The 27,198-nt window shown below is 42.4% G+C and overlaps 2 protein-coding genes across 4 annotated transcripts; one reads left to right on the top strand and one right to left on the bottom strand.

The window, feature by feature from the left end:
• Positions 1-315: 315 nt before the first annotated feature.
• On the bottom strand, positions 316-14,689 carry tut4 (terminal uridylyl transferase 4). Of its 3 annotated transcripts, none has more exons than XM_068725008.1 (31): positions 14,576-14,689; positions 14,338-14,463; positions 12,506-13,053; positions 12,267-12,409; positions 11,561-11,677; positions 11,254-11,431; positions 10,751-10,839; positions 10,590-10,641; positions 10,149-10,218; positions 9,491-9,617; positions 8,927-9,046; positions 7,922-8,107; positions 7,571-7,745; positions 6,965-7,485; positions 6,177-6,327; positions 5,706-5,792; positions 5,272-5,375; positions 5,092-5,149; positions 4,883-4,986; positions 4,709-4,798; positions 4,346-4,459; positions 4,176-4,253; positions 3,813-3,990; positions 3,549-3,596; positions 3,264-3,346; positions 3,036-3,151; positions 2,746-2,900; positions 2,487-2,584; positions 1,718-2,282; positions 954-1,124; positions 316-849 (listed from the first exon to the last, which is right to left on the bottom strand). In XM_068725008.1, exons 3-31 carry the CDS (start codon positions 12,978-12,980, stop codon positions 761-763), a joined length of 4,542 nt encoding a protein of 1,513 aa, XP_068581109.1. In that variant the 5' UTR covers positions 12,981-13,053; positions 14,338-14,463; positions 14,576-14,689; the 3' UTR covers positions 316-760. The 3 variants fall into 3 exon arrangements, with proteins under 3 accessions (XP_068581109.1, XP_068581111.1, XP_068581110.1); XM_068725010.1 differs by having other exon boundaries at positions 11,561-11,674; XM_068725009.1 differs by having other exon boundaries at positions 14,338-14,459.
• A 1,256-nt stretch (positions 14,690-15,945) lies between these two features.
• Positions 15,946-20,721, top strand: gpx7 (glutathione peroxidase 7). Its single transcript, XM_068725048.1, has 3 exons — positions 15,946-16,126; positions 19,626-19,887; positions 20,244-20,721. Exons 1-3 carry the CDS (start codon positions 15,995-15,997, stop codon positions 20,405-20,407), a joined length of 558 nt encoding a protein of 185 aa, XP_068581149.1. The 5' UTR covers positions 15,946-15,994; the 3' UTR covers positions 20,408-20,721.
• Positions 20,722-27,198: the final 6,477 nt, after the last annotated feature.

Genomic DNA, 27,198 nt, shown 5'->3' with positions numbered 1-27,198 from the left:
CCTTGCTGTGGAACTCAACTGACAATCGACCAATCAGTGCTAGGACATCGTCTTCCTACGCAGCGAGAAAGCTACCTCACAACATCCATCCGAAGTCAGCGGCTCCTATTGTCCCACCGAGAGACGGTTCCCGTTTCATCGGTAATGGAAATTGCTGGGCTTAATGTTTGAACGGCGTCACACAAATAAAGAAAGGTTCTACAAATAGAACCTTCCTGATGCTACTGTGTGTTTAAAACCACACAGTATCCAGGACCACTCATGAGTGCACACAAACACGACACTGGAGAGATTAACCCAAACGACACAATAAAGTTGTTTGCTTTTTTTTCTTTATTTTTTTTGGGGGGGCTTTTTTTTGTATTTAGGATTTGTTCCCTTTTTGTTCTTGCTATCCCTGCTTTTGGCACTACATACTGAGGGTGACATGTTAGATTGTTTTTAAAACAAACGTCTATTCAAAGCCTTCATCTTGTGGCAAGCAAAGTATGAATACAGCTAATAAAAATAAAGGTTTATATTTGTCCTCCTTACTTTACACATAAAATAAAAACACTTTTTTGGACCCCCTCAAAAATGGGGGTATTAAAATATTTTACATTTGTATCACAAATCAATGTAATGAGACTGAAAATAAAACATAAAAACTGTACAAAAATGAGAAAAAATTCATTTTAAAAAATTCTCGTGATCGAATGAGGCAAAGAGTACACAATTTAGCTTTGCTAGGTTACTGACCATGAATTGAATTAAAAGGAGTTCACTTCTTCTGTTGAATGAAATTCAAATTGACTTGATGTCGGACGTGGGGGACCAGGGGGAAGTTTGGATTCGGATGCACCACAGACCCTGGTGAAAGAAAAAAAAAAAAAATCCAAGTCAGAACAAATGGAGAACTTGTGATGAATCTATTCCTGTCAGCGGCAATAAAAGAAACGTCTGTCATGTCTGACCTTGGGCCATGAAGGGTTTTCCAGGCTGGTAGCCTCCGTTGCCCTGCTGGATGAAGTTCTGGGGCATCCGGTAGGGCCAGGATGGAGGCAGGGCGTACTGTGGTGTTTTGTTGTGCTCCCATAACCGAGAGCCTTGGTTTACGCCTACGAACTGGGCTGGGTGGCTTGACTCTGTGGAGACAGAATCCAAAACACACTCAGTAACTCAGGACAAAAAAAAAAAAAAGACAAAGTCTAATAATGTGATATCCCAGTTTGTATAAACCAAACACTGCTCCTTCACCACTGATGTTATGAACCGTTACCAACATCCTACAGAACTGCATCTTACAGCATATTTAACCCTTCACTGTCTAAAATGATCAAGGTTCTGTGATCTACCTCCTATCTGTCTCACGCTCAGTCTGTCTTACATAGTTGATACAGTAGACAGAAAACAGTCAAATACAGTTTTAATTCTGGATAACTGTCCAAAGTTCAATGTGATGGGTGTATGTCTCGATAAGGGGGCGTGGCCCCGATCGGAGTAGGCGTGATGTCACCTTGTACTTCAAGACAACGTCACAGATATATGGTTTTTAAATTATTCCTTGATTTTCTCTGGAAAAGGGCAAATAACTACTACAATGAATATTATAGACTGGGGACAAAATCAGATATGTAATTGTATAATTAGGATGACACATATGACAACTCCATCTGTATTTAAAGACACAGGGAGACAAAAAGACAGACGGTGCCACCAAAGTTCACCCAGTGAATACCTGACTTGACCACAGTGCCATTGCCCATGAGTGACCCAGGTTGTGCCAAGTGGTTGTGCCAGTGTCCCTCCCGTCCTGGCCCGAGGCCCAGCTGTCTCCCCGCCGGCTGGGCGAAGATGATGCTGGGGTCGTTCAGGTTCATGGGGCTGGGGTTTCCCCCTGAGCCTGTGGGACTCCCGTTCCCCGACGCCGAACGCAGGGCGAACTTCAGACCGGGCGGGGAGGGGCCGTTGGGCGAGGACGTGGTGAGGACTGGCCCGTGTATGGGCCAGGAGGTGGAGGGGATGTGGACCGGGTGATGAGGCGGCCCCTGGGACTGGTGTGACTGGTGCTGGTGAGAGGGAAGGAGCCCCAGTGCGCTGAGCGCCCCTGGGTGGTACTGGCCTGGATGGGAGGTAGGGAAGCTGAAGAGAGACAGGGGGACCTGGGGGTGAACAGGCTGCTTCGGGGGACCAGCGGGCCCGGTCTTAATGTGGGAGGGCTGAGGGGAACTGGAGGACTTCGAGGAACTCTGAGGAACAGCTGTGGGCTGCGGGGAGTAGGGCGGAGTCTGCCGACTGTCGGACTATTGACAAGAAGAAAGAAAGCGTTTTAGATCTTTTATCATCAATTTCTTTACAGAGACAAATATCTTTCACTTCTACGGGCCCAACGAATTCCATTCACTTCCTCTGTATTTGGATGGAGGCAGAAATCTCTACAGAAGTGAGAAATGATTTGTATATTTACTTGTAATGCGGCTGAACGGACTCCAGTGTAATGTACTCACACATTCTGAGGGCTGTCTGGTCCTTCCAGGACCGTCTGCAGCTGTCTGGGGAATGGGGATGGACTGGGAGCTCACCACAGTCCGTACCATGTGAGGAGCTGTGGAGGAATAAGAATGAGCAGCGTTACTTTCGCCCCCCCGACGGTCCGAATATCAGCCGCGCGTCACGACGGTTAACCTTCGTTAACGAAGCGCCTCTAACATTTAGAGAAACGCTCTGTGAGGTCGTCTCGAGGCTGGATGTGGACATTGCGGATACCTGGCGCTCCGGCGGTCCTCTGTTTGAGGTGGCGGTACTCGGGACAGTCCCTCCTTACGTGACCCATGTCCCCACACTGGAAACAGCGCCTGTCCTTCGGCTCCCGCTCCTCCTCTTTCATGTCCTCGTCTTTGTCGTTTTCCTTCTTCTTCATCCTGGCAGAGGACAAAGTTCCGGGCACGTCAAGAAGGGGAAAAACACCACTATTGAACAGTCTAACCGCACACTATGTCGGCACTAGGTAAAAAAAGCAGGACGATGCTTTAAAAATAAATAAATGAGGGGACAACCTGCGTCTCTTTGGACAGTCCTTCATGTAATGTCCAATCTTCCCGCAGATCCTGCAGCACCTGTCATTGGGCGCCAACTCGCCGTCTGTCAACACCTTTGAGTCAAAGAAGTAGTCCTGCAGCAGAACACAACAAAAACAGCAGCTGTTGTTAGACAGATTCCTCAGGACACAAGAGCGCATTCAAATTGTTCGTTTGTTCAATTTGGTTGGTGGGAGCGGGACGTACCACTTCGGTCCCCATGACGGGGTAGAACGGAGTCCCGAACAACTTTCTCCCGTTTATAAAAGCCTTCATGATGAAGTTTGTCACTACAGGAAGCAAACAAGGGACATTTTCACACCGTCAGTAAATTGAAGCGGAAGCTGACATGGACACCTGCTTCTTCATTCAAATAGTCATGAACTGGTAGAGAGGTCAGAACAGTTTAGAGATCAGATGTCTCTAGTAAAGAAAAAAAAAAAAAAAAGACGTCCATGACAAGAAAACACGTGATGGACTAAAGGCACTTACTTTTGCGGGAAACTCCAGCACCAAGATTATGATTCAAATCGAAAGGATCTGAGGAGAAGAACAGTGAGAAAGTGAGTAGAAGAGGAGATCCTGAGTACCTTGGTAGATAACCACCACGACCAATGTTCAATTCAGGCATTTATTGCATATCACACCCCTCTGTCTCTACGCTGCCATCTGTCTCATAAAAGTCGAAAAAATGCCCCGACATAATAGTGTTCAAAAAGAAAACTTAAACCCCGAGCAGCAGATCCGTGTGCGCACCTTCAATAGCGATGCATTTACTGGTCCACTGCTTCTCAAAGGTGGTGAGGCGTTTCCTTTGGCGGATGCTGATGACGTGCTCTTTGAAGTCAAACTCTTCAGTGTAAAAGCGAAGGAGACCCAACCACAGCTCTCCCACCGACTCCGTGTTCGGCTGAAAGTCCGAGAGATGCCGACGCTGCGCGGACAGAAGAAAACACACTTAGTGTCCATTTATATTTAATGCCGAGACAGCAGATTTGTGCCAGGAGAAACGGGCAGATTTGGACGACATTCAGATAATGGCATTTAAAGCACTACCATCTCAAGTTAAAAGGTCATCCTGAAAAAGTTTGTTTTAAAGTCTGTTTTATTTAAACTCACCAGATCCTCGAGGTCGTCACAAAAGAAAGCGTTCCAGCCATCTACCATCCGCTGGGGGACAGTGTTCCCATCAAAGATCTAGTAAAAGACATCACACAGAGCTATTTATCATGTTCTAGCGAAGGCTAAGTTTGTGTTTCAGTTTGAGTTCATTAATGAGGGGCCGGTACCTCCTGTAAGACCGGGATGACCGGGGGCTGCTTCTGCTGCAGGAAGTAAAGCACCATCAAGATGTAAGCGTAAGACGAGAGGCTTCCTCTGGACGCGTCCCCGATGTCGCAGCGCTGTGAGCACGGAGGGACGAGAAAAGACAGCGAACCCTTCAGTGGCTTCAGGTGCGTTAGTGCGGATACCGGTAAGCAAGCGCTACTAAGTGGAGATTAGACATTAGAAATCAGTTCTGACATATCGAACACAAAACGTTACAAAAGAATTTTGTCTGTCGATAAAGTTTCGACAGACAAGTAAGAACTAGGACAGAAAACTACAGAGCAAACTGTCCGAAAGCAACCGGTTGGACAGCTTTCGCATACCTTCGCAAAGACCTTCATTGTGTATCCCAGGAATTGCACGCGTGGATCCAGGGCCGCATACGTGGCCAGCATTCTGGTGTTGTGCTGAGCCTACACAGACGACCCGTCCAAATGAATTCAAACGGCACGCTCGATAATTAAAGACTTTATAGAACAGTGAACTGGTTCACTCACCAGAGTATTATAAAGGCTAATATCTCCCTCCAAACCACTCTGTCTGTGTTCAAACTTCACGATAGGCACTTTAGCTGTTGTGATAGGCAAGATGTTCCTCAAACCTGTGATGTCGGGGGGGGGAAACACGGGAGATCACAACCAGTCACATTCAGTCATTGGCGAATAGAAATAGTTCCAAAGAGATAATTATATACGTGTTAAATCACCCGTATGCTTCTTCAGCACTTTTGCGAGGCCTTCGATGATCTCTTTGCAGTTCAGCCTCTGTTCAGACAGATCAGAAACACAGATGTAACAGTGGAGGACGATAAAAGGGTCACACCTCTCCTCTCGGCGAGGAAGCGCGAGTTGCATCGAATGTCGTCGTGCGGTTTTTGTCCGCCTACCTCCGCGGTCTCATGGCCCTCCAGAGTCATGCAGATGTCGAGGTCACTGTCGCGGAAGCCAAAGCCATTCTTGGAGGAGCCAAACAAGCAGAGCTGAGCTTTATCTGTGGATTCAGGCACAGGAAGAGTTTCTCATTTCTATCCGAATGGAAAATAGACATCCTGTGTCATTATCGGAAATTCCCAAAACAAACAAACAAACGGCTGTTTCTCCAATCGTAGCCTTTTAAAAGAGTCTTTAACAGAAACACTGATTTATTCACTCTGATCGATTATTCTGAACTAAGCTCTTGTGGTTAAAGCTGTTGTTGAAACTCAGACGTTTCACAATAAAGGAACCAGAACAAAGGCCTGGTTCTCTCTACATTGAAGGAGTAGACATACAGGCTCTGGTCGATGCTCGTTGTCTGCAGCAGTTTATGCTTAATGCTCACCATTGTACTCCTTCCTTATGAACCTCTCCAGACTGCAGAGGATCTGCTCCCTCTTCTGCTGCTCAGCATGTGTAGGTGACAATTCATCTACCAAAAACAGAACAGATTAATCATTTAATACAATCAATAATTAATCAAAAATGATAATTAATTGCAGCACTACAACCCTTTAATACTGATTAAGTGATACTGAGCAGGCTTACCTGCGGTGGACAAGAGTAAAGCTACTAGTTTAGGTTATAGTTGGGGGGTAAATGTAAAGCTAGTTTACTTTTAAATGGGTTTAAAGTATTCACAAAATAAGACACGTTCTCCGATCCAAAGTTATTTTCCGTCCTGGTTTTAGCTGCATGTCTTTTTCAGTGTAGGCACATTGAGAGCAGCGTAAAACCGGAGTCAAATGACTTATTGTACGTTCCTTGCTACCGTTCGGAAAAAAAGAGTGTCGAGTGAAAGAAAGTGACGACGTACAGAAGCACAGCTTGCAGAGCCCGTCGAGGATGTCTCTGAAGCGCTCGTTCATAGGAGGCAGAGGCTTCAGCTCGATCTTCTTGAAGTCTTCGGGACACTCGTCCTTCAGGTGACCGTCTCGCTTGCAGATGCTACACACAACAGTCGGGGGCTGCAACGACAAAATTTTATAAAAAAAGGCGATAAATGTAACGAGCGGTTACGCCTCTAACAGAACAAACTGAGCGCAGGGTTAATGGCGTGCACTTATAGAACAGCAGTGTGACTAAACATTTGTGTGGGGCAATTTCCCCAATGTCTTAAAAAATGTCTTAACGGTTGCATTATGCTCCGACAACCTGAAGCATACATATATATATATATATATATATATATATATATATATATATATATATATATATATATATATATATATATATATAGACTGTCATCATGTGTCAATAATCCAATAAAGACCCTCCCTAATTTTAAACATCTCACCTAAGTGACATGAACCCATCAATGCTGACAGGATGATGCTTCTCCTAAACTGCAGCTACAAACGTGGGAAAGGTTGAAATCTACAATTTATGTCTTTTTTTTGTTGTTGTTCTTTTTCAAAATACCTCCATCACAAACAGAAGCTATATTAAATAGTATTATATACACAATTTAGGATTTTTGGCAGTACAATGGGTTACAATATTTTACCATTGTCAAAGAAAAAATATATAATTATATACTCAAATCAACGTCAACGAATACTTGACTTTATGCTGGATTACAAAACGGTGAATGGTGATAATTACCTTCCCACTAGTAAAAATCATCTTATCAAACACATAGTGAAGATCCTCTGACGCAACAGGCCCGTCCTTATCTGAAATACTGCTTCCCTCCACCTCTTCCTCCTCCTCCTCCTCCTCCTCCTCCTCCTCGTCACTGTCCAGCAGGCCGTTGGGGCAGAAGGATGGTTTGTTCCTCTCATGGAGAGCCATGTTCATGAGGCTTGCATCTAAAGTCTTCTCATTACTTTTTCTGGACGGATCTGATCCATCTTCATCATCACTGTCAGGCTCCTCATCCTCCTTAAACCCTTGCTGCCCCCTCTGAGAGCCTAGGCTTTTTCCATCATCCTCTTCTTCTTTCTCAAGCTCTTCCAATTTTGCACCTTGCTTGTCTGCCTTCTCGGCTCTCTGGCGCCCCCCAGTGCTCCTTCTCTGAGGGCAAGCAAAGTATTTGTAAGCCGTACGTAAACGCTCCTGGATGTACTCAAACACCATTTGGCTGTTCAAGCTTCGTGCGACATTCCTCTTCAAGGCAAAAGGATCTAAAAATGTAGAAAGAACAACACAGAGTGAATTTCTGATATTTCTCCAGACCAGTCAAACCATTTTTTATTTTATGTCTCTCACCTTCAATGGCGAGCCTGCGGCGAGGCCAGTTCTTCACTTCTCTAGAGAGGAGCTCCTTTAGGCGGATGCTGATGATGTATTCTTCAAGAGCAAACTCCAGTGTGTAGAAACGCAAGAGCTCCAACCACAGCTGGCCCAACGACACACCTTTACCCAGGTCCAGAGTTAGGCGAGTCTTTAAAGGGGGACAGTAAAAGAGGCATAGTAACAAGCAGGGCGACACGGCAAGAACATCAACACTGCCCCGCCATTTTTACACTTTTGCTCTCCGAAAGTACGATTGGAAATCTGAATCAAAGTCAGTCTGAATTGCTCTCTTGTGACACGATTGTGTGCTGCAGTGAGACTCACCAAGCCTTCTGAGTAATAGTCAGTGTCAGCGGGTTTTTTCTGCTCCGGTTTGGGCCTGCCGTCTCCTCGCCCGTCGTTTCGGTTGTCCGTGGAGCTTGGAGGTCTGCGCTCCCACCGGACAAACATGCCCAGCGAGATGCCAGTTAGATGATACTCGTCCACATGTTTCACATCAAAGTCTTCGATCTGAAAGAGCCACAGACAGAGGACATGAGGAGACCGAGGAGGAAGTCGTAACAGACATTCCCCGACCAACGGCTTTGCGATTGCATCTTAACAAGTAGGACACACGGACGCCATCCTTGTCCACACAGCCCACCAGGCATTTTTTGAGGAAAGCGCCAAGGCCCTCCAGTTTTTAGAAAGTTCAGCTCTAAGTAGATATATGCTCTCCATCACTGCACTATTTCCTCTGCTGTGCAAGCAGAAAAGCATATGTCGAGCACAAAGAAGTGAACTACAACTACAAAAGTGAAGGAAAGCCTTCTTACATTACATTACAGTCATTCAGCAGACTTACAATTCAGAGTCTATCACACCGTGGGGACAGCTACGGGAGCAATTTTGGAGTTAAGTGTCTTGCTCAAGGACACATTGACATGCGACTGGTGGAGCCGGGGATCGAACCGCCAATCCTCCGATTGGAGGACGGCCCTGATCTCCGCTTAGCCACGGTCACCGTCTGATCTCACAGAACAGGAAAGCGAACATTTGAGAGACTCAGGATAAGTTTTACATCTGATTGTGTTATGTTATAACTATTACTGTATAGATTTGTGACATATTTGTTTTGGACCTGTTGATGTCACTGTTTGATGTGGTAGCAGAGTGTTTCTGGCACAACTTCACCTACTTTAAAAGTGCATGGAGATGTTGGGTGTAGTTACAGGTTCATGGGCACATACTACACCAAGCAGTGCAGTCACAAATAAGTACAAACGTCTTCCCCGAGTGGAAAGGTGGACTAAGACCTAAAAACAACAACAACAACAACACTTGACATACCCAGCGGCCCAGGTACACGGGGAGTATAGGCTCCTTCTTCTGCTGCAGGAAAAAGATGACCATGAGGGCTAAGGAGTACGAGGGGATGCCACCCTCAGCCTGGCAGTCAACATGACACAGCTGTGGAGATGAACGTACAGGAGGGGAAAAAATGATGCTTTAGTCTGCATTTCAAGCCTTAATCCATTTTCTGTAATTGGCATTGGGACATATAGGCAATACAGATTGTTTTTGCAGAGATAGCGGTGCTTTAAAATAAATACCGAAGCATCACAAAGCGTTTGTGTGTTCTGCCTGCTTTAAAATCCAATGCGTCCACGAACAGAAGAGTATTTTTGTGTCATCTAATTAACATACTAACTAGTAAAAAAAAACGGGATTTATAAGAATTGCATTAAGAAAACTATTCTTTTTCATTTTCAACCTGCTGACAAGTGTTTTTAATACGACAAAAGGGAATATCAGTTTGTGCTGAAATGTGTAGAAAAACGCAGACAATTAATAATAAGCGAACACGCTGAAACCCGTCAGAAGCTATTCATCGTGTGCCGGTCACAGCCTTACCCTTGCCCAGTAGCGGAAGGCCAGCACCAGGGGGATTAATCGGGGTTCCAGTTTAGACAGAGCTGCCAGGTGATTGGTGGTGAGGCAAGCGACGTCGTTACCGGCACTCACTTTACACATCAGGCCGCTGCACAGAAGTGAGGGAAGACCGCCGTGAAAAGCTGGGATGAAATTCTTGAACTTGACACTGAACAGAACCTCAGTCTAACTGTTGCAACGGCTCAGTGAGGGATGAGATACAGATTATGTTTTTATACTATACATTAGTGCTGGAACTGCAAGCCTTCAAAAAGGTAAGTGGGAGATGATATCTACTGTAACGATGTGCAGTTACACAAGTACACTGAAATGAGATCATCTAACGCAACATAGAAGAGAATGGAGACCTTCTGCTGGTGCTGCAGTGTTTATTGATGTGTATATGCATGCTGCAAATATGGCTACTGATTTTAATATTATATTATTATTATTATACAGTGGGTTTTATTTTCCCTCCAACGTTCCCTGTTTTTATGTCTTTTTCCCCTTATTGTAAAGCTCTTTGTGCTGCATTTATTGTATGAAAAGATGCTACACAAATACATTTCTACTATATATAAATAGATATAGAAATAGGTAATAAAAATCCTGCACCAATGCATTTTGATGATACACTTACTTGCTAACATCCCGACAGAAAATGGCAGGAACTTTGGCATGAAAATCTGACTCAACCTCAGAAAATTCAGCTATAGAGGAGACAGAAAAAAAAAAAATTATCTTGAGAAGAGTTGCACAAACTCAAATTCACTGCTGGACTTTTACATAAAACTGGAACCACACCAAGTAGCATGAACCATCCAAGTCCCTTGAATGAGGTCATGAGGACGAACATATCATCTTAATAGCTTAATTAGCTCCTGTAGTTCATAGTCAGCATGCGAGTTCTCTTCAGACACTGTTCAACATGTCAGCATGCGCTAATGATGGTTCCTCAGCAGTAACGTGCCACACGGCATGCACAACAACATGTTTATTTAGGCCATATCGCCCAGTACTAATAACAATCCATCATGTCTCAGCTCATGTCAAAGGTCAACGTGCGCCGAGCAAAACTTACGGCTGTTCTTAAGGATTTCCAGCACTTGAATCAAGACCTCAGGTTGCGTCATCTGAACGGAGGAAAGGAATGAGAGAATCATCAAGTACAAGACCGCTGATTTAGAACGTCATTATTGAAAATGCACATCGTATTTTGTGATATGGCAAGAGCCGACTGACTGAGGGGGGGTGGGTGACATCGATGTTGATGTCACTCGTCTTGAAGGCAAATCGGGTGAGACATGAACCATAGAGACGGAGAGCACAAGCTGGAAAACCAAAGAAAAGATATTAGAAAATACAGTCAATTATACACTCTTAAGACTTGTATAAATACAGAATAAACTGGGCTCTGAGGACCAGCGAGGTCTCATTTACATGGGACATAAATAATAAGTGATGATTCAATGAAACAAGGTGTAATTAAGTAACAACGGAAGGTTTTGCAGCCAGTTCTGGGCTACGCTTTCTAGTAAACTCCATATCCCAGTGGAAAAGGAGTACATAATGTTAATCCTCAATGAATATAAAGTAAAAACACGCTTCTGGGAATAACAGTTTGTGTCCGATTGGTGTTTTCCACGAGTTAAATGACCTCGTTTTAATTAGTTCATTCAAATGTTCCTCTTTTTTTACACTACAGAATAACATAGAGCCAGCTGAGTGACATCACAGCATACAACCTGAGAGGTGCCTCTTGATGATCTCTTCCATCCTGATGACCACGGCTTTCCGAACCTCAAAGTCCTCCTCTGAGATCCCGTGCTGCCTCACTGTATCCAGCACGGCCGTGTCCACGGCCTTCAGCTGGGCAGCAGAGGCGGGCGGCAGGGCGCGCAGCTCATTCTCCTCCTGTTTCTCCTGAACCACCAGAACCACCAGAACCACAGTACGTTAAAAACACGTCGTTCTAAAGCCTTACTTTATGCCAATTCAGAAGAATTGCATTACTCAAGCAAGTCCCTGGAATACGACACAAATTTCCCGTACCATTATGTTCTTCTTGTGTCTCTTCTCCTTGATGTGTTTGTGGGCTCCTTGGATGTTCTCGATGTGCACAGAACAGAGCTTGCATAAGTATTGATAGTTTGGGTACTCAGGGGACTGCTGTGAAAACAGGGGAGAGAAGCAAAAGCGATCGGTTCATGCATGTTCTCTCGCAGTTCTTCCAGTTGGAAATTTGGGGGTCACATGATCACAATCACAAATTCCACCTGCTCGCACTGGTTGGAGATAAAAAAAGAACAAATCACAAGCATGAGTCCATGGAACAAAGTGAAAATATGGAAGGGCTGGGTTTTCATTATTATCTGTATTTATCAAAACAAGTCAAACTTGATCATTTGTGTCTGATTTTTGTTTCCCCCCGCGAGTTAAATTACCTTGCTTTAATTCTTAAAATTACAAATACATCTTCTTTGGCATTGAAAAACACAGAAAGTATGAATTTACAATAAGAGGGTCTTTATGTTTTAAGACTTCATAGTGTATTTGGATTTCGAGCAGCCGTTTAATTTTGATTTTATGACCAAAACATGTCTATGATCAAGAAAACAGATGGTGTTTGAAGGATAAATAACATGTTTATCAAGCTATCTGTTGCAGATGTATTCCGGCCGAACCCATAATGCAGCAGCTGAGATTAGCGGAACCGTACATTTACTGTACATCAGGCATGACTGGATTGTTGCCTTACTTTCAGCAGTCGGTGGATGTAGTCTCTGTAGAGGCGCTCCTCTGCCTGTCGGAGGCCCAGCTGTTGCTCTGTCAGCGGCCCGTCCGCCACGGTGGGCCTCGCCTCTTCAACAGACCGATGCATCGACGATGTCGCTTTCACCCCTGCAAGCAACGACGACAAAGCAGTTACACACAAAGATACAGGTTTTGGTGGAGAGACATCTCAGGGAAAAAAAACAAAACATTGTGCAAACTCACCATGGGACTTTTCCTTTGTTTGAACCACAATGGAGCTACAATGGAGCTCTGTGAGGCCTTTCTCAGGTGTACCAGGCACTACAGGAGAGCTGGTCTCTCTGTTTGCTGAGGGGCTGCCGTCTGCAGAAATAGACACCCTGGTGTCGGGATCCTGCGCCACCAGCTTCTGCTGTGAGCTTGCCACCTTTCCTTTCCCCCTCTCCCCAGAACTCGTTCTTCCAGTCAGCCTGGAGGGACGCCCTCTTCTCTTGTCCTGGGGGATGTCTGTGAAAGTCTTGCCTGGCCCGCGGCTACCCTGACTGACTATATTGTGTTCATCCTTTGCAGCGGTGAGGTTTTCTTTGCTGCGGGTTGCAGACTTGGTGCCCTCTCTCTGCGCAGGAGCCTCTCTATTGGACTTGTCGCCGGACAAAGCTTTGGGTCCTCTGGGTTGAGACTGTTTGACTGATTTAACTGGACTTTTGGACTCATCCATCCCTGTCCTGCTGTTCTTGTCCCTGGTGGAGTGAACACCACGCTGAGGATGAGGCAGGTAGGCCACCTAAAGTCTAGGACAATAAGAAGAGAGGAAATCATAGCAACCGGTCCAACTACAAGATTACACACTGCATTGTGATCGCCTGCTGTGACTCAGTTCAGGTAAGGCTAACTGATCCAACACACGTGTAAACTTACAATGCGTATGTACATTTTTTAACTACAGAAACGTACAGAATCTACAGAGGAGGCTACATTCTTCAACAGTCACATATACATATATAATATATATATATATATGGTCAAATAAAAGGTAATTTTGTTCCAAAATCTGTATTACCTATTTTAGATTACATTTACACCTTCTGCTGTAATTTATGAACTATAATTCAAGCTGGAGGGAAAAAAACATAGCTTGGTATTTGACTATTTTGCTTTAAAGAATATGACAAAAAAAATGATATAGGCTCACATGGTGTGGTAAAATAAATAAAGAAATAAAACAAGGTAAAAATGACAGGAAGTCTTGGTGCTGTTTTCAATCGTGAAGCCACAACAGTAAAGGCTCTCTACCTTTTGTATTTCAACTTTCAAGTTGTGCGACTTGATTTTTATGGGAATTCATTCCTTTTCTTGAGTACGAAACATGGAAGAGTTTCATTCAAACAACATTATCAAGTGTCAAAAAAAAAGTCTACCAAATCATTCCAAAACATCTTGGTGTGAATTCACTTTAAAAAACAAGCAGTGGGGTGACTTCCTGGATCAATCCACACAAAAATAGATGCAACTTTTATCCATTTAAATCGTAGTGCATTTCTAACATGACACAATTCTATATCGTATCCTATAAGCCTGGAACTAACGGTTCAATCCAGTATTTCAGAACATTTACTCAAGTACGGTACTTAAGTACAACTTTGAGTATTTCCATTTTATGCTGCTTTCTACTTCACTATAAAAAAAATATATTGTTTACTTTTTAAACAACTAAATTAGTTGCATAACTTCAGTTGCTAAAACTTTGCATATTCAGATTACCGATACAACACGTAAATGAGCTGATACAGTATTGTGTTATGCTAGCGGTTGACTGATAGAGAGTGATTCCGTATGGAATAGTTCATCTGGGGCTAATGTTAGGTTGCAGTTACACGTCGCATACGTGACTTTTGTTTCAGGTAACGTTACTGTTGGTTCAGGGGAAAACGAAACTGATGAGGGAACCGACACAACACTGGGACAGTGTTAGCTCCACTTCCTAATAAGAAATGAAGGGGGGGGGGGGGGCGCCTCCCGCACACATATATTATTGACTAAAATAAATGCACACCATTAAAACCAAAAGGTGTCACCTGTGTTATGGGAATGATTCACGTTGACTTCCTGCAGGCTCTTTGCTTAGCCGACTTCCCTGTTAGCGGTCTTCGTAGGCTAACTAACGTTAGCTGCTGTGCCCCCGGGTCGTCCGTCTGAGCTAGCTAACGGGAAATAAATAACATTGGCACCCAGTTGGCATACAGCACCAAGTCATTAATAACAGAAAATAACGACTTCCACCGGAACAACGCAGAAGAGCGCATACAAACTTACTTTCGGGCTCTGAGGTTGATTCCGGATTATTGTTTAGCTGTCTCCATAATGTTGTTTTACATCATATTTTTCAAATCCCACGGCCCTGGTCAAAACAGCAACCATTGACGCCATGTTAATACATTACCCCGCTGCATTGTGGGAGTGTCAGTGATGATGAAGAGGGGCGTGAAGCGTGCTGCGTTCAAATGCCGCTCGGAAACGCTTTACTGTAACTGCACTGCAAGCAATAACTGTGTGTAAATCTTTCTTTCCTCAAAAAAAGAGAAAAAGAACACGATGCAAAAAACAGTAGCCTACAGGCACACAATCTAAAAAATCACACTATTTACAGATACATTGGACGAGTGGGTACAATGTTTGAAATGTTTTGAATGTATTTCTAAGTAAAAAAAAAACAACACAAAATTGTAGCACCTATGATGTAATCCAAAATTAGAGATATGTTGGATGTTTTTCGACTAGTATGACCGGAATAAGCCTTGATCGGACAATATTGTTATCTTCCTGGTAGTCTATTTCTTCTGTAATTTCCCTTTGTTTTTCTAAAAAGCCAAACACAATACACAATGCATTTTGATGTAATTAATATGCAGAGAGTTTTGATTTTGCTCTGTATTTTTGGCTCGTGTTCATTTGTTTTCCTTCAGAAAAAAAGTAGGCCATGTTGTGCATGTCTTTAGCTTGGCTAATGGGCTGAGAGTGAGAGCAGAACATTTGTTGTTCCAGTTCCAGTTCTTCTCTATTCAACATTCCTTAAAAATATAAGCCTGGGACTAGTCTACAATAGATCCCTGCAGCAAAATAAATGCCCCGCACTGGTTGTGGTGAAAATGTCTTTACCAGCATTGTATTCTTTACGTTTTTGTATATTTCTTTAAGCTGCCAAATGTTATTTTACTTAAATTGCAAAGCAAAAATGTACAAGTAACAAGATATCAAAATCCCAAAACCCAATGTGTAGTGCATACTTTATTTGCAGCACTTGAGTTAGTCAAAATCTAAATCTCACCTTACCATCTTATGATTTTCGATTTAACATGTCACATTTTAGAATTATGTAGTGGTAGATTTTACTTTTCAAAGTTCAGTACATCAGTGTAGACACATTCTAAATTATGGTATACATAAAGCATGACATAAAACAGCCTGATTTACATGTTTTGCTTATTATGACAACAACGACAACAACAACAACAACAACAACAAAATCATTATTTTGAGTTTTGACACTGCAACCAGACTGCAACCTCTGGCTGCAACACAAATTCGTCAACACGGCTTTTATTTTGTAATTTATGGCCGGAAGATCCAGGAAGTGTTGTCCTCCCCATCTGTAGCTTCACCGCCTGAACCAAGAAGAGCCGTAGGACGAAGAAGAAGTTTCCTCTCTGTAGCGTTGGCAGTTTGACTGTAAAGATGCTTCCAGGAGCACTCACTGTGTTGCTGACTCTATTCAGCCTCATTGAGAGCAGAGAGAAAGACTTTTATACTTTTAAAGTTGTGAACATCAGGGGGAAGTTAGTGTCCCTGGAAAAATACCGGGGTTCGGTAAGTTTGAGGTAACATTATACATGCAGTATATCGGTGATGTTAGAGTCTCACTGTAACCGGTCTCTCTGCATGTCAACCGGTGGCATGAATGCATTTTGCTTGTAAATGTTTATTTGTAATTTCACCCAGTTAGCTTTGTGTTAGACGTAATAACACAGCAGTGCAGCGGATCAGTTTGCCTGCTGTAGCCTGCTCGGGATGTCCCATCATGTAGCCCCGCTAGCCTACGTGGCAAGAGGCCTGCAGAGCCCCTGCAGCTGCAGGAGCTTCATAGAGTTTCCATTTAAAGCAGGTAGACTAGGTTCGCCTTTTATCCATAATGAGTTGATACAATGTAACCTGTATGTGCTTCAGCTTTTATTTAAGTTCGTCTGGGTTAATAAATGGGACTGAACACAAGGCATTTTATTTGTAGGTAGGTTTCCTCTTAATGATTGCTTTATTTGTTGTTTATTGCAATTAGTCAACCAGGCTTTGTTCAACACAGTTCACGTCAAAAAGACACCACATGACAGCGGAGGTAGAACAGAACAATTTGTGGGCCGCATAGTTTTTGTATCACTGTAGTAGGACAATGCAATACATTCTATTTTTTTATTTTTAATATAATCTTTAAATTGTCCGCTTAAACAGAACTTCAAAGGATGCTCCCTTAAAACACCTTAAAACAAATATAAAGTATGCATCCTCCCCAATGTCCCTAGTGAAGGTCTCTTTCACAGAAGGAAGAGTCCATGTTATTACCATGCCTAGTCATCACTGTACAGTGTTTCAAATACATACATCATTTATATATGGCGCACCGTTGCTGTTTTAAGAAGGTCGCAGAAGGATTTGGTTTGTATATAGGGTCTACTCTATAACGCACATAGCCCCATGAGGTTTTCAGATGCATCACACTTGAATTGCTTGATTGTGACACTAGATGTCAGCACTAGATGATGGGAACAAAAAGATCGCTTTGTGCTTACTGATCCAGTGATGAGAAACTGCCTGATTGACTGTGACCTGAAGCATGAGGCTTTAATATGTATTAACCTGCACGAACATACTCAACCTGTTCCATGGCGTGTATCTGTACAGGTCCACCCACGACCACGTCACGCACACTCAGCATGAAAAGGTAAACAACAAAGGCATTGATCTCGTCAGACATGGAACTCTCATTCAGGGAGAGAAGTATTCAGATCCTCTCCCAAAGTAAAATTACCTATACAGCAACATAACAATACTCCATGACAAGTAACAGTCCTGTATGAAAAATCATTCATTCACCAATATCTACTTTTTTTCCCCTTGAATTTATCTTTGAGAAAGTTCATTAGACGTCTACGTTTGATTCGTGACGAGTTCTTAAACAGCTGAATTTTCTGGTAATCTTAAATTATTGTTATTATAAAATTGTTGTTATAATAATGAATCCCATTGTAATAGTAGTTATAGAAATAGTTCTGAAATGGGAGTTGCTTCTGCAGGAAGTGAACGCAAAACGAGCTTTCACATTAAGTAGAGTCAGTTGTGGATATTAGGCAACACAACAAATGTATGGAATATTAGTACTCGTTCAGGTATTTAATGTCATCTAGATTACTATTATTATTTATTATATGAATATTAAGTTATGAAACGGACAGTTTCGCTATTTACACAATTTTATTGACTGTTTCAAAAATGTTGTGTATATTTCAAATACACTATAATATAGTACAGTATATAGAATAAAGCCTACTGTAGTTCAAATTATAATTAGGCTATAGCCGAAAACACAATTGTGCTGTTAACAAAGTAACATCAGTAGTGCCTCAACATTAACATCAACATCAAGCCGGTTGACTGGTAGTTTTCTACATTTTCGATAGGCCTGATAGAAAACTGTAGGCGAACACTGCCCAATGTAAAGATCGAATATGAACTATTTAAATGTTCTATTGTTACTATTAAGTTTCCATATGTGTCATGTATAAAAAGACCCACAATGAACACTCAAAGCGGACTACTTGGTTACCATAAGGAAATTATGTTTTGATATAGTAATCATTCTCTCCTAAACTTTTTGATCCATATATGTGACAAATCACTGTGATCACTATAAGCAGTTTCCACTGTAATGGAAAATCTTATTAAAACTTATTATAAATGAAAAGATATTGTAATATGAATTACAACTGTAGACTTGAAGAAATGCAATAACAAATTCATTTGAACAAACATGCCACCACTCAAATGTGCTCTTGAGTGTCAGCAGATGTTCTTATGCCTGAGAACAAATCCCAAAATAAACATTGGTGAATGTCAGAGGCGTCATCAAAACTATGTAGCTGAGTTTTAGGAAGAAATTACATGTGACAGTTGGTGAATGACGCCCATTTATTGATAATACTGATGCACCCATGCATAATAAGCTTTTAATTAACTGTTGTAGCTGGTGAAGGTGGGGCTGGTTAAAATACTTCATACTGTACATGCAGTTAGGCAGTTTAGTGTTTACTGTTAGCACCGGTAGCTCAAAGACGCCAGATTAGGCGCTGCCACGTTGACAGGCAATCAAAATGCTCCCGATCTCGTATTATGCAACTTAAATGGAGTAAGAAGAAGCCAAAACAAAGTTCTGATGAACATTTGTAGTCATATTTTGGGCTTTCGACTGAATTATTGCTACATGATGGGAAAGCTATTTAAATGAGAGATTTTTTTCACGAGAGAAATTTCGTGGGGAAGTCACTTGGTGGAACTGCTAACATGCATTTTTGTAAGCGAATCATATTTGCATTGATATAGAATCTTTCACTGCAAAGTAATCAACAACTGCAGCTGTCAGGTAAATGCACTGGCGTAAAAGTACAATATTTCCGTATGAGATGTAGTGAAGTGAAGAAATACTCAAGTACGTTAAAGGTCGCTAAGAATTGTTCTTCAGTACAGTACTTGAGTAAATGTAGTTACTTTCCACTGCTTTGCTAAGCTTCTCACAGTGCTGCAGGGTTGTACTCCTGGGTGTGCCAGTACACTGTGACATCACTGTAGGGTGCGGTTACATGTGCAACAAAACAACCACACCCTGAAACAGGGCTCAGAGGTTAGAGTTTTCTTTTGGCTTGTGTTAAAGTTGCTAAATTTGATATTCAGAACATTAATATAGAAGCAAAATTTGGTTTTGCTATGTCGTGGATGAATAGTATGTCCTGTAGTAAAAAATCCTTATAGTAATAAAAATAAAATTATCCTTCGAAGCTCCATCTATTGTGCACTTATTGTTAAACTAAGATCAACCCTGGTATGAAACTAGAAAACATATTCTGTTCACATATAGTCCTTTCTGAGATGAACACAAGCTAACAAAACTAACAGATGATGTGCACAGAGCATGTTCAGTACATCTACGCTCATTCAGGTACGTGAACAGCTGTTTACAAGTCCTCAGTTGCTGTTAATTGTTGTTTTGTGACTGTCAGGGCTGTTACTGTAGTGCTTTCACAGTGCGTTCCTTTGGCCTTAGGTGTCCCTGGTGGTGAATGTAGCCAGTGAATGTGGCTTCACTGAAGAGCACTACGAAGACCTGCAGCAGCTCCAGCGGGACTTTGGGCCGTATCACTTCAATGTGCTGGCCTTCCCCTGCAACCAGTTTGGGCAGCAGGAGCCCGGCAGCGACAAGGAGATCGACAGTTTTGTTCGCAGAGTTTACGGAGTCTCCTTCCCCCTGTTCAGTAAAATCGCTGTCGTCGGAACCGGAGCCAACAATGTCTACAAGTACCTTGTCGGTGAGTGAGATGTGATGGTGTCGGTGTGAGTTTGTTGCATCATTTGAAAATGGTTTTATTAAGCAAATGAGCCCGAGACAACCAGGTTTCTAATTAACACAGGGGAATCTGGAGGATCCCGACATTAAAGGGCAAATGTTAGATATTCAGAAATGACAAATGACACAGATAACAAAATATGGACAGTACAGTAAGCATATACTTAAATCATGGGAAAAGAGGAGAAGGCAAGGAAGACATTAAGAATAGAGGTAAATATGTAGTGCAGAATAAATAAAAGAGGGCGGCAATGAAATAAAGGAAGATGGCAATAACTGATACATATTAACTCGTTTTCCTTCCCTCATTCTCTGCAGAGTCTTCTGGAAATGAGCCTGACTGGAATTTCTGGAAGTATCTCGTTGATGTAAATGGCAAAGTGTTGGATGCATGGGGACCAAAAGTTTCTGTCAAAGAAATCAGACCCAAAATAGCTGAAATGGTGCGGCAGATAATCCTAAAGAAGAAAGAAGAGCTTTAACCTCCTGTTAAACGACCTTTTGGTGTTCGGGGTAGATTTAAAGAGATAAACTGAACACATTCATTTTGCTTGTACAATCAGAATTTGTCAGACTAAACTATTACCAAGTTGCATAGCAAAAGCACTGATGAAACACCACTATTTTTTTTAAATTTCAACATCAAGTTTTATATCAGGTGGATGTGATTTGAAGCTGCAGCTTTGAGCCAAAGAGCTCCTCGTTTTCCTTTTTGTTTGTCACGTGGATTATGTGTTTTAATGTTTTATTCAGTCTGATTTGTTGAATAAACTTTTACTGTGATGAGAGAGAGGTATACTTGGCTACTACGTTTTTGTAATCTTGTTTTATTTGCTAGACATTTTCAGAACACAAACATTAACTTATGAAAACCATAACTATTTCTTTGTGATTTCACTACATTGGGTGCAGTGAAGACGACATACAATTTTCAACCAGGTTCTGCTGTTGTTTTGATTTTACTGCTGATTCACCCTATTTACCATAAAGATAAGGGCTTATAGCAGACGATAATGTAGTTGAAGGTCTTTTCAGTTAGGTTTTAAGAACTTGAACTCCTCCTGTGAAGCTTTCAGAATTGGATGCTGGTATATAAACAGAAAATGAATGACATGTAACACAGTTGTAATAATGTATAATGCCTCTTCACAGGAGAAGTTAGAATATTTTATTATATACTATGCATTATTAAACCCTTAAAATGTCTTTATATCTGCTTAAAACTACATTATAATGTGTAAAACAATTTATTATAATTAAAGTCAATGATGAGTAAGGTGGGTTTATTTTAGAATTTGTTTTTGTTATATTTGTTGAAATTCTCACTACATCCCACAAGATCTGGTATCTGTGGCTGTCACACTGTAATAAGCCTGTGAAAGGATTGGATTGCATACCTGCTTTGAACTCATTGCGCATCACGGAGCCTTCCACAAGCTGCTATAGCTTCACAGCCTTCAGTACTGACAATAGCCAGTGTGAGAGAGAGAGGGAGGCCTACTTTGAGCAACTTTTTGAGATATTGCTGCTTGTTGCTTTCATTGTTTACCCAAGCTTTAAACAGTTAATTAATTAGGCATTTTTGTTATTAAAAATAAATAAATTTTACGTTCTACATGTCTTGTATACCCATGTTTAAGTTTAAGTTTCCATACGTAATAGTTTATATTTTATTTACTACAAACTAATTTCCCCCTGGGGTTGAATAAAGTTTATATCTATCTATCTAAGATATCTCGACTTATATTTCATCTCAAATCGTATGACAAGTTGAAACCTTAAATAAAAACGATTCCATATCCAGTTAGTCAATGTTAACTCTTTAAATTTCTTCAAAATGTACAGTCACTCAAGGACAGTGAGAACATTGCCACACCTGTTTTTGCTGAATTGCCACGCCTACATACCACCACTAAACAATAGTTGTCCTATTATGAACACAATAATGATTCAATAAGTAAGACAGTATGACGGGTATGACATTGTCACTACCTCTGCTTCTCTGTCACTCCATTCTGCCATTCCCACTTCCCCAGGCCCTTACATTTCTTTGACACCTTGCAGTCATTGTCATTCTATACCTGTCTACCAGATGCTCTTTGACTTTTCCACCTGTCGTAGTCACCTAACATTCACATTCACCTGTGGATTCTCTTTCATTTCTCTTTGTACTTGCTCCCAATGCCAGTAAGTCTACCTTCATGTTTTTAATAAATCACTGAACTGTTCTTGTTCGCCTGGATTGTCAGCATTTAGGCTCTTTCCATGCTGCCTCGCACTCACCTGCCTCATAAAAGCCATACCATCAGTCCCATTATTTACAGTTGTGGGGCAGCCATATTTACATCATTATCTTAACATCATGGTTATTTATCATAGTGAAAACAGGGGAAGCTGTATTTAACACTATTCATGGATAACTTTGAATTGCTTTGACACAAAATGCATTCGTTGACAGTGACATAACTCAACCACCACCAACACTGTGTTTACATTTTCCATTTTGCACATATTTACATACTAATTCCCACAAAATTACTATATAGTAATTTGCTACACTCTGCTTCATCTCAACAATTAAAATAAAAAAGACCACAGCTGCTCCCCAGCATGATATTATTTTTCCTTCCGGTGGTTGCAATTCATTAACCATATAGAATAATTATTTTCCTCATGGAGGAACGTTCAGAGACAAGAGGGCTACCGGCTGTGTGGCATCTAGGTTGCATTAGTGCACTTTGGATGTGAGATGAACTGTTGTGTTGAGAGGCATGTTGATAAAAATAACTTTGTAAAGAATTTGAAACAACAACTCTGGATGGAGAAATGTGTGTAACCACAGACCTAGTAGTGAGAAGATTAATGGAACTAACTGAGGCTACATATGTTCAGGGCCCAGACATTTGTGGTATGCCACTGAGTGTAACCAATTATATAACAAAAAATAATTTAATTCATCTTTTTTTATTAAATTGGCTTCACATTTGTCTTTAGTTCATTATTCTTGGCCTTTTGGATAAAAACACCACAGAAGCTATACATTGTTCTCATACATCAGAAAAGCTTTATTCAACAGGTTTTAATAAATATTAGACAGTAGTCACATTACATTAAACCACAGCAATAAATATGCATATTATATATAAATATATTTGCAAAAGTGCAAAAAACAAAACAAAAATAGTAGAGTGCAGTTCAAGGTTATAATTTTCAATTGCTTTATATTTTATATTTTAGTTTTAGACTTAAGATTTAAATTTACTTTGGTTATAGTCAGTGTGTTTGCTAGCTTTAGCTTAGTTTCAGTTTTTCATAAAGTTTTAGCTTTAGTTTTTATATATTTAGCTTTACAGAATTTTTTGATGATTTTGTGCCAGAGATGATGTCTCAGATGGAGCTACAATCATCAACAAAATAAATGATGGAAGAACTGTGTTAGAATGGCCATATTGTTTTCATCTTGTGATTTGAGAATGAATTTAAGTACTCTTTCACAATCACACTAACAAGAAAACCTGTCACCTTCAATTGTATTCCGACTCTAACAATTACACTGAGATGAATAGCTTAGATGAATAGCATTTGATCTAATTACATATTTAAATCATGTTCTTGTTATTTAATCTCCTTTTCACTTTTTTAGTCACCTTTTTTGGTAGTATAGCTAAAACACTAAAACTCAAATTAATTTATGTTTATCTATTTTAAAAATGTTTACTTAACCAGGTAATGTTTCAGTTTAGTTTTAGTTTTCTAATAGGTTATCGTTTTTTTTATTGCTTATTTTCATTTAATTGTCAGTTTACGATAATAATCCTGCTTCAGAGTCCACCTGGTGGCTTCATAGGTGCTTTGTCGAAGCCCCCTTGTTCTAACAGAAAGCAAAGATAATGAGTCCGAGCAGCAGATGGATCACACTAAGTCTGAAACAGCAGGCGTCACTGGCAGTAGTTGTGGGTTCAGTCACGGCAGCAGCAAGTGCAGTAGTCAGGGGTGCAATTGTTGTCGGTACAGCAGCCGTTGATGTTAGAACAGCTGTTGTTGTTTGGGGGGCAGTTGTTGATGTTTGGGAGGCAGTTGTTGTCGGGGCTGCAGTTGTTGAAGTTAGAGCGGCTGTTGTTGTCGGGGCGGCAGTCGTTGATGTTAGATCAGCTGTTGTTATTTGGGGGGCAGTTGTTGATGATTGGGAGGCAGTTGTTGGAGGGGCTGCAGTTGTTGATGTCAGAGCAGCTGTTGTTGTTTGGGCGGCAGTTGTTGTTTGGGAGGCAGTTGTTGATGTTTGGGGGGCAGTTGTTGTCGGAGTTGCAGTTGTTGATGGTTGGGAGGCAGTTGTTGTCGGAGTTGCAGTCGTTGATGTCAGAGCAGTTGTTGTTGTTTGGGGGGCAGTTGTTGATGATTGGGAGGCAGTTGTTGGAGGGGCTGCAGTTGTTGATGTTAGAGCAGCTGTTGTTGTTTGGGCAGCAGTTGTTGATGTTTGGGAAGCAGTTGTTGTCGGGGTTGCAGTCGTTGAAGTTAGAGCGGCTGTTGTTGTTTGGGCGGCAGTTGTTGTTTGGGAGGCAGTTGTTGATGTTTGGGAGGCAGTTGTTGTCGGAGTTGCAATTGTTGATGTCAGAGCAGCTGTTGTTGTCGGGGCTACAATCGTTGATGTTAGAGCAGCTGTTGTTGTTTGGGAGGCAGTTGTTGATGTTTGGGAGGCAGTTGTTGTCGGAGTTGCAGTAGTTGATGTCAGAGCAGCTGTTGTTGTCGGGGCTACAGTCGTTGATGTTAGAGCAGCTGTTGATGTTTGGGCGGCAGTTGTTGTTTGGGAGGCAGTTGTTGATGTTTGGGAGGCAGTTGTTGATGTCAGAGCAGCTGTTGTTGTTTGGGGGGCAGTTGTTGATGTTTGGGAGGCAGTTGTTGGAGGGGCTGCAGTTGTTGATGTTAGAGCAGCTGATGTTGTCGGGGCTACAGTCGTTGATGTTAGAGCAGCAGTTGTTGTTGGGGCTGCAGTCGTTGATGTTAGAGCAGCTGTTGTTGTTTGGGCGGCAGTTGTTGTTGTTCGGGAGGCAGTTGTTGTCGGAGCTGCAGTAGTTGATGTCAGAGCAGCTGTTGTTGTTTGGGGGTCAGTTGTTGATGTTTGGGAGGCAGTTGTTGTCGGGGCTGCAGTTGTTGAAGTTAGAGCGGCTGTTGTTGTTTGGGCAGCAGTTGTTGATGTTTGGGAAGCAGTTGTTGTCGGGGTTGCAGTCGTTGAAGTTAGAGCGGCTGTTGTTGTTTGGGCGGCAGTTGTTGTTTGGGAGGCAGTTGTTGATGTTTGGGAGGCAGTTGTTGTCGGAGTTGCAATTGTTGATGTCAGAGCAGCTGTTGTTGTCGGGGCTACAATCGTTGATGTTAGAGCAGCTGTTGTTGTTTGGGAGGCAGTTGTTGATGTTTGGGAGGCAGTTGTTGTCGGAGTTGCAGTAGTTGATGTCAGAGCAGCTGTTGTTGTCGGGGCTACAGTCGTTGATGTTAGAGCAGCTGTTGATGTTTGGGCGGCAGTTGTTGTTTGGGAGGCAGTTGTTGATGTTTGGGAGGCAGTTGTTGATGTCAGAGCAGCTGTTGTTGTTTGGGGGGCAGTTGTTGATGTTTGGGAGGCAGTTGTTGGAGGGGCTGCAGTTGTTGATGTTAGAGCAGCTGATGTTGTCGGGGCTACAGTCGTTGATGTTAGAGCAGCTGTTGTTGTCGGGGCTGCAGTTGTTGATGTTAGTGCAGCTGTTGTTGTTTGTGTGGCAGTTGTTGATGTTTGGGGGGCAGTTGTTGATGTTTGGGAGGCAGTTGTTGTCGGGGCTGCAGTCGTTGATGTTAGAGCAGCTGTTGTTGTCGGGGCTGCAGTTGTTGATGTTACTGCAGCTGTTGTTGTTTGTGTGGCAGTTGTTGATGTTTGGGTGGCAGTTGTTGATGTTTGGGAGGCAGTTGTTGTTGGGGCTGCAGTCGTTGATGTTAGAGCAGCTGTTGTTGTTTGGGCGGCAGTTGTTGTTGTTCGGGAGGCAGTTGTTGTCGGAGCTGCAGTAGTTGATGTCAGAGCAGCTGTTGTTGTTTGGGGGTCAGTTGTTGATGTTTGGGAGGCAGTTGTTGTCGGGGCTGCAGTTGTTGAAGTTAGAGCGGCTGTTGTTGTCGGGGCGGCAGTCGTTGATGTTAGATCAGCTGTTGTTATTTGGGGGGCAGTTGTTGATGATTGGGAGGCAGTTGTTGGAGGGGCTGCAGTTGTTGATGTTAGAGCGGCTGTTGTTGTTTGGGCGGCAGTTGTTGTTTGGGAGGCAGTTGTTGATGTTTGGGGGGCAGTTGTTGTCGGAGTTGCAGTTGTTGATGTTAAAGCAGCTGTTGTTGTCGGGGCTGCAGTTGTTGATGTTAGTGCAGCTGTTGTTGTTTGTGTGGCAGTTGTTGATGTTTTGGTGGCAGTTGTTGATGTTTGGGAGGCAGTTGTTGGAGGGGCTGCAGTTGTTGATGTAAGAGCAGCTGTTGTTGTTTGGGGGTCAGTTGTTGATCTTTGGGAGGCAGTTGTTGTCGGGGCTGCAGTCGTTGATGTTAGAGCAGCTGTTGTTGGAGGGGCTGCAGTTGTTGATGTTAGAGCAGCTGTTGTTGTTTGGGCGGCAGTTGTTGTTGTTTGGGGGGCAGTTGTTGATGTTTGGGAGGCAGTTGTTGTCAGAGCTGCAGTAGTTGATGTCAGAGCAGCTGTTGTTGTTTGGGGGTCAGTTGTTGATGTTTGGGAGGCAGTTGTTGTCGGGGCTGCAGTTGTTGAAGTTAGAGCGGCTGTTGTTGTCGGGGCGGCAGTCGTTGATGTTAGATCAGCTGTTATTATTTGGGGGGCAGTTGTTGATGATTGGGAGGCAGTTGTTGGAGGGGCTGCAGTTGTTGATGTTAGAGCAGCTGTTGTTGTTTGGCCGGCAGTTGTTGTTTGGGAGGCAGTTGTTGATGTTTGGGGGGCAGTTGTTGTCGGAGTTGCAGTTGTTGATGTTAGAGCAGCTGTTGTTGTCGGGGCTACAGTCGTTGATGTTAGAGCAGCTGTTGTTGTTTGTGTGGCAGTTGTTGATGTTAGAGCAGCTGTTGTTGTTTGGGCTGCAGTCGTTGATGTTAGAGCAGCTGTTGTCGTTTGGGCAGCAGTTGTTGTTGGGGCTACAGTCGTTGATGTTAGAGCAGCTGTTGTTGTCGGGGCTGCAGCTGTTGATGTTTGGGAGGCAGTTGATGTTGGAGTATCTGTTGTTTGGGCGGCAGTTGTTGATGTTTGGGAGGCAGTTGTTGGAGGGGCTGCAGTTATTGA

The sequence above is a fragment of the Cebidichthys violaceus genome, unplaced genomic scaffold (genome assembly GCF_023349555.1).
Source record: "Cebidichthys violaceus isolate CVI_PGR_0920_01 unplaced genomic scaffold, fCebVio1.0.p SCAF_33, whole genome shotgun sequence".
Taxonomy (NCBI): Eukaryota; Metazoa; Chordata; class Actinopteri; order Perciformes; family Stichaeidae; genus Cebidichthys; species Cebidichthys violaceus.
This window is presented reverse-complemented; position numbering and strand designations above follow the sequence as displayed.

Coding starts and splice junctions, on each gene's coding strand:
- gpx7 (XM_068725048.1), top strand. CDS start 15,995: ATGCTTCCAGGAGCACTCACTGTGTTGCTGACTCTATTCAGCCTCATT. Junction 16,127..19,625: donor TGGAAAAATACCGGGGTTCG/GTAAGTTTGAGG, acceptor CTTTGGCCTTAG/GTGTCCCTGGTGGTGAATGT. Junction 19,888..20,243: donor TGTCTACAAGTACCTTGTCG/GTGAGTGAGATG, acceptor CATTCTCTGCAG/AGTCTTCTGGAAATGAGCCT.
- tut4 (XM_068725008.1), bottom strand. CDS start 12,980: ATGGATGAGTCCAAAAGTCCAGTTAAATCAGTCAAACAGTCTCAACCC. Junction 11,678..12,266: donor ACATCCACCGACTGCTGAAA/GTAAGGCAACAA, acceptor CTGTTTTCACAG/CAGTCCCCTGAGTACCCAAA. Junction 9,618..10,148: donor TTCTGTCGGGATGTTAGCAA/GTAAGTGTATCA, acceptor ACTTCTGTGCAG/CGGCCTGATGTGTAAAGTGA.